We start from the raw sequence: 4043 nt of genomic DNA, 5'->3' as shown, positions 1-4043 counted from the left end.
AACATTAAAGCCATTCTCAGACAAGTGTGTTGTCTCTCATTTGTATATGTTGTATATAGATTTGTAAAATCATAAATTCATATATATAATGAATGCATGAACGCAGAGATGAAATAATCCAGGGGAACAGAAAAAACTGTTCGGGGAGGGGGAGAAGGAGGAGAGGAGGAGGCTAAGAGTTGGGGTATACTCAGTATACACTACACACTTATATGAAGCTGTCCTCTTGTTATACAGTGCAGTGCACAGTGGAAACTTACAGTGACATTAAAAATAAAACAGAAAATTCAAGACCAGTGGTTAGGGACTGAATGTGACTTTTAAAAAGAAGTTGATACTTTTAATTTGAAACTTTGAACCCCAAGTCACTCCGAATTCTGAATATTTCCAAGCACAAGCATGGAGCCATAGGTGGGCAGTTCCTGCTCAGAAACCCTTTCCAGCTGTAAAATCATCTTTGTTTCCCTGATGATTACGGCCTTGTGCATGTGAGGGAAAATGCTGTCTCAGCTGCCGCAATCAACACAGTCAGAGCTACTGTGGATGGCAGGAGATCGCTTTACCTGCCTGTCCTGCCCCCGTCAAGATTATTAAAGATATGTATAAGGATTTTCAAAAGAGACAGTTTACAGGAACAAGGAAGAAGAAATCAGGATCAGGCTGTGCAGCTTTTGGTGCTAGAGTTCACACTGCCTTTGCTCCCAGTGGCCTGGCGAGAACTAAACACCTTCCTTTTGTTCCTGGTTTTCCAAAGCCCCTTATTGCTTTCACCCCACAGCCAATCTGCAATCGCTTTCCTCTGTGCTTCGTTCCCACCTCTCATTCCCAGGACTCTCATTTTAGATGCAGATGAAATCTAAACCATGGAAAACACCAAGAACTTAATATATGCTCATCCAAATAAGAGACTACCCTGTCTGTCAAGGGTCTTAAGGTCATAATGCCTTCCTACTTTATGGGCAGGTCCCAGCTACCAATAAGGGCAAGAATGTGCACGGGTATTTAGTAAACCAACTAGGTGGAAGAATTAGGGAGCCTTTGTCTATCAGGGATCCTGTTCCCAGGAAATCATCTTTATCACTCTGCCTCTCTGGTCACCCAGGTGACTTCTTCTACATGAGCTCACACAGAAACAGTCCCACAGGACATGACCATGACCTTTCCCTTTGAGAATATGCCAGGTCACACTGGCTCAGTGGTGACAGAGGATGGAGAAGGCAGACCCTGTTCTTCCTTTGAAATGGCTCCATCTCAGGAAAGGGGTGCTCGTGAGGACACACCCCCTTGACATTAGCCCCAAGGAATCTCAGTGAGACACAGGCACTGCCCACTCCAGTCTGCCTCACTTAAGCTTCTGATCCAACCCCAGAATGACTTCATCTCCCAAGATGCCCTCCACTGTCGGCAGGAGAGTTCACTCTGGCCACCCAGAGCGGTTCTTTATGGTTGTCTCAGCAGCTTTGACCACACCTTTAATCATCTCTCCATCTCACCCCTAGGCCAGAGGCCGGAGAACATGGCCTCTACTTCTTTTAGTATTCCCTATGGTTTACCCAAGGCCCGCCACAGGGAATGTATTTTACTGACTATCCAAACAGAGTCAAGGGATGAGGAGCCCCTGGTCATGACTGCATGATTTTAGCATAATTGAAATACACTTACCCCGAACAAGGGTGAGCTTCATCGCCGGGCTCCGGACCGAGGTGTTGGCCGCGTTGGCAAAGTGACAAAACACGTCGATGTTTTTGGGACACAAGAGTAAGTTTGCTGGGAGGCTGTATTTGTAGCATGCTTGCCTGCCATTGACTTCTCTCTCTAAAGACAGTGTTATTGAAAATGTGAATTCACAGCATGAGTAGCCAAGACATACAGGTTGTCAAGATGTTCTGGTATAAACAAACCTTCCCCAAACACCCCTAGGAATTTATGACATTTATTTTTAGGGTAGGTTCACATATTTATGTGAAAATAACCTCTGGCTATTAATAAATAAATTCCTCTTTGACTGAGTGCTAGCCAAAATGTCACCTAAACCATTCATAGTTTCAAGTCTGAGTCCATATGCTGCTCGGTATATTGATTGCACTTGATCTCACAGTGATTTACAATTACCTCTTTATTCTATACTTGAAGATTTATTTAAAATTTTAAAAATGATGTGTACCCATGAGTGTCTGTGTATGCACTTGGTAGTGCAGTTACCTGCAGAGCCCAGAAGAGGGCACAAGACACCACGGAGCTGTAGCCGCTGCTGGTTCTGAACCACCTAAGCTGGGTGATGTGAACTGAACTTAAACTTGGCTCCTTGGCAAGAACAGTGTATGCTCGGAACTAAGCCCTCTCTAGCCTGTGGGTCATTCTGTTTTACTAACCAAGAAGCGTCAGTAGAGGCAGTCCCCAGTCTCATTTATCTCTCCCAGGGCTTGTCTCAGTATCTGGCACATGAAAACACCCAGTTTATGCATAAAGGCATCAGAATATGGAGACAATGGCATTCTTCAATATCTGGACAAGTTCTCTGTCAGCCAGTAATGTAACATTACCCTCTCATCTAACTGAAGTCTTACTTTTCTTAACTTCCAATGCCTTTTTAATCTGGCCTACTTATTTATGATATTTAGTATTATATGCATTCCATTTTATATAGCATGGGCCTTTCTAGACGTTAAAATAAATACCCAAATTATTTATTGTTATTATTATTATTAATTTACTTATAATTTATGTGTGCCTGCTTGTCTGTATGTACACTGTGTACATGCAGGATCTCACAGATGCCAGAAGATGGTGCCAGATGCCCTGGAACTGGAGTTATATAGATGGTCTTAAGATGCCCAATGTGGATGCTGAAAGCCAAACCCAGGTCCTCTGCGAGAGCAGTAAGGCCTTCAAATTGTAGGAGGCTTGGAGGTTTGTGTGTTCACAGATAAGCACTAGGGAACCAGGAATGTTAAACACACAGAGCCGTGCCTTTAAAGGAAGGGATGCATAGCCTGTCATCCGCCCAGAAGGCTCGGAGCAGAGGTTAATGGTTAAAGATACCTTTGCACTATCTGTATGACCAAGACCACAATGAATCCCTTCCCAGGCCCTTATCATGAGTTTCTTTTTCTCAGCCAATCCATGGGACCTATCTTTATGGAAGGTGTCACGTGTACTTTACAAAGATGCAGTCATGTCTGATCTTTATTTATCTTATTACAGCAGATGACATACTTTGTTCTTCATGGAGATTTATAAATGCTTATTGAGCACATGGGATTAATTATCATCAGGGACGTTTTCACCAAATGGCACTGTTTAAATATGCCTAAAATAAACTACTTAGGGTCAGACTCCTGAAGTTTGAATCAACACCAGTTACTTAGCCATGTTGTACCAAATTGCCTTCTATCTCCAATGGCTCATTGCTCTGCTCGCCATGGTGGATGCAGAGACCCCTACATTCAATCACTGAGTCATCTCTATGAGTCATCTAAAAAGGCCCCCTTTGTTCCCTTTCTTCTTGCCTCTTATGCTCTCAGGCTGAGCAAATTCCCAAAGACAGTCATTGGAAGAATTAGTAAGCTGTGTGTAATTGAGATTTGGAGTTGTGGGACATTTTAGAAGAGAGGATTTGAACTTTGTTTTATTTTGTTTTGCAAGACGATGACCAGTGAAGAGCTAGAAGCTAATTATTATTCCTCACCTTAGGGTTCCTGAACAATGCCCAAAGGGGGGCGAGAGTGAGAAAGCTATACTGTTTAGAGAACTTGCGTGCACCCAGAGACAAAGCCAGACTTCTAACCGTGATTAATGGCTTTTGTTTTTCTGCCCTAGTCTCTACTGAGCATGTCACCCTTTGACGATCCGGCCATTGTGCCAGGAGTGGGATGTGGCAGGGAGTGGCTCAGCTACTGCACGTACTGGCTTTGTGGGAGCCTAGGCATTTGGATGCTCATCTTACAAGACCTGGATGGAGGTGGGTGGTCCTTGGACTTCCCACAGGGCAGGGAACCCTGATTGCTCTTCGGGCTGACAAGGGAGGGGGACTTGATGGGGGA

The 4043-nt window shown here is 44.0% G+C and overlaps 1 protein-coding gene across 4 annotated transcripts in view; it reads right to left on the bottom strand.

Annotated features, from left to right (window-relative positions):
* Positions 1 to 4043, bottom strand: part of Adgrf5 (adhesion G protein-coupled receptor F5) — a 94316-nt gene that overhangs the window by 11311 nt on the left and 78962 nt on the right. For all 4 annotated transcript variants that reach the window (XM_013350994.2, XM_013350993.2, XM_005359794.2 and 1 more), the window contains one exon: positions 1663 to 1815. In XM_013350994.2, coding sequence (XP_013206448.1) covers positions 1663 to 1815 — 153 coding nt within the window. The remainder of the gene's footprint in view (positions 1 to 1662; positions 1816 to 4043) is intronic.

The sequence above is a fragment of the Microtus ochrogaster genome, linkage group LG2 (assembly GCF_000317375.1).
Source record: "Microtus ochrogaster isolate Prairie Vole_2 linkage group LG2, MicOch1.0, whole genome shotgun sequence".
In the NCBI taxonomy this organism is placed as follows: Eukaryota; Metazoa; Chordata; class Mammalia; order Rodentia; family Cricetidae; genus Microtus; species Microtus ochrogaster.
This window is presented reverse-complemented; position numbering and strand designations above follow the sequence as displayed.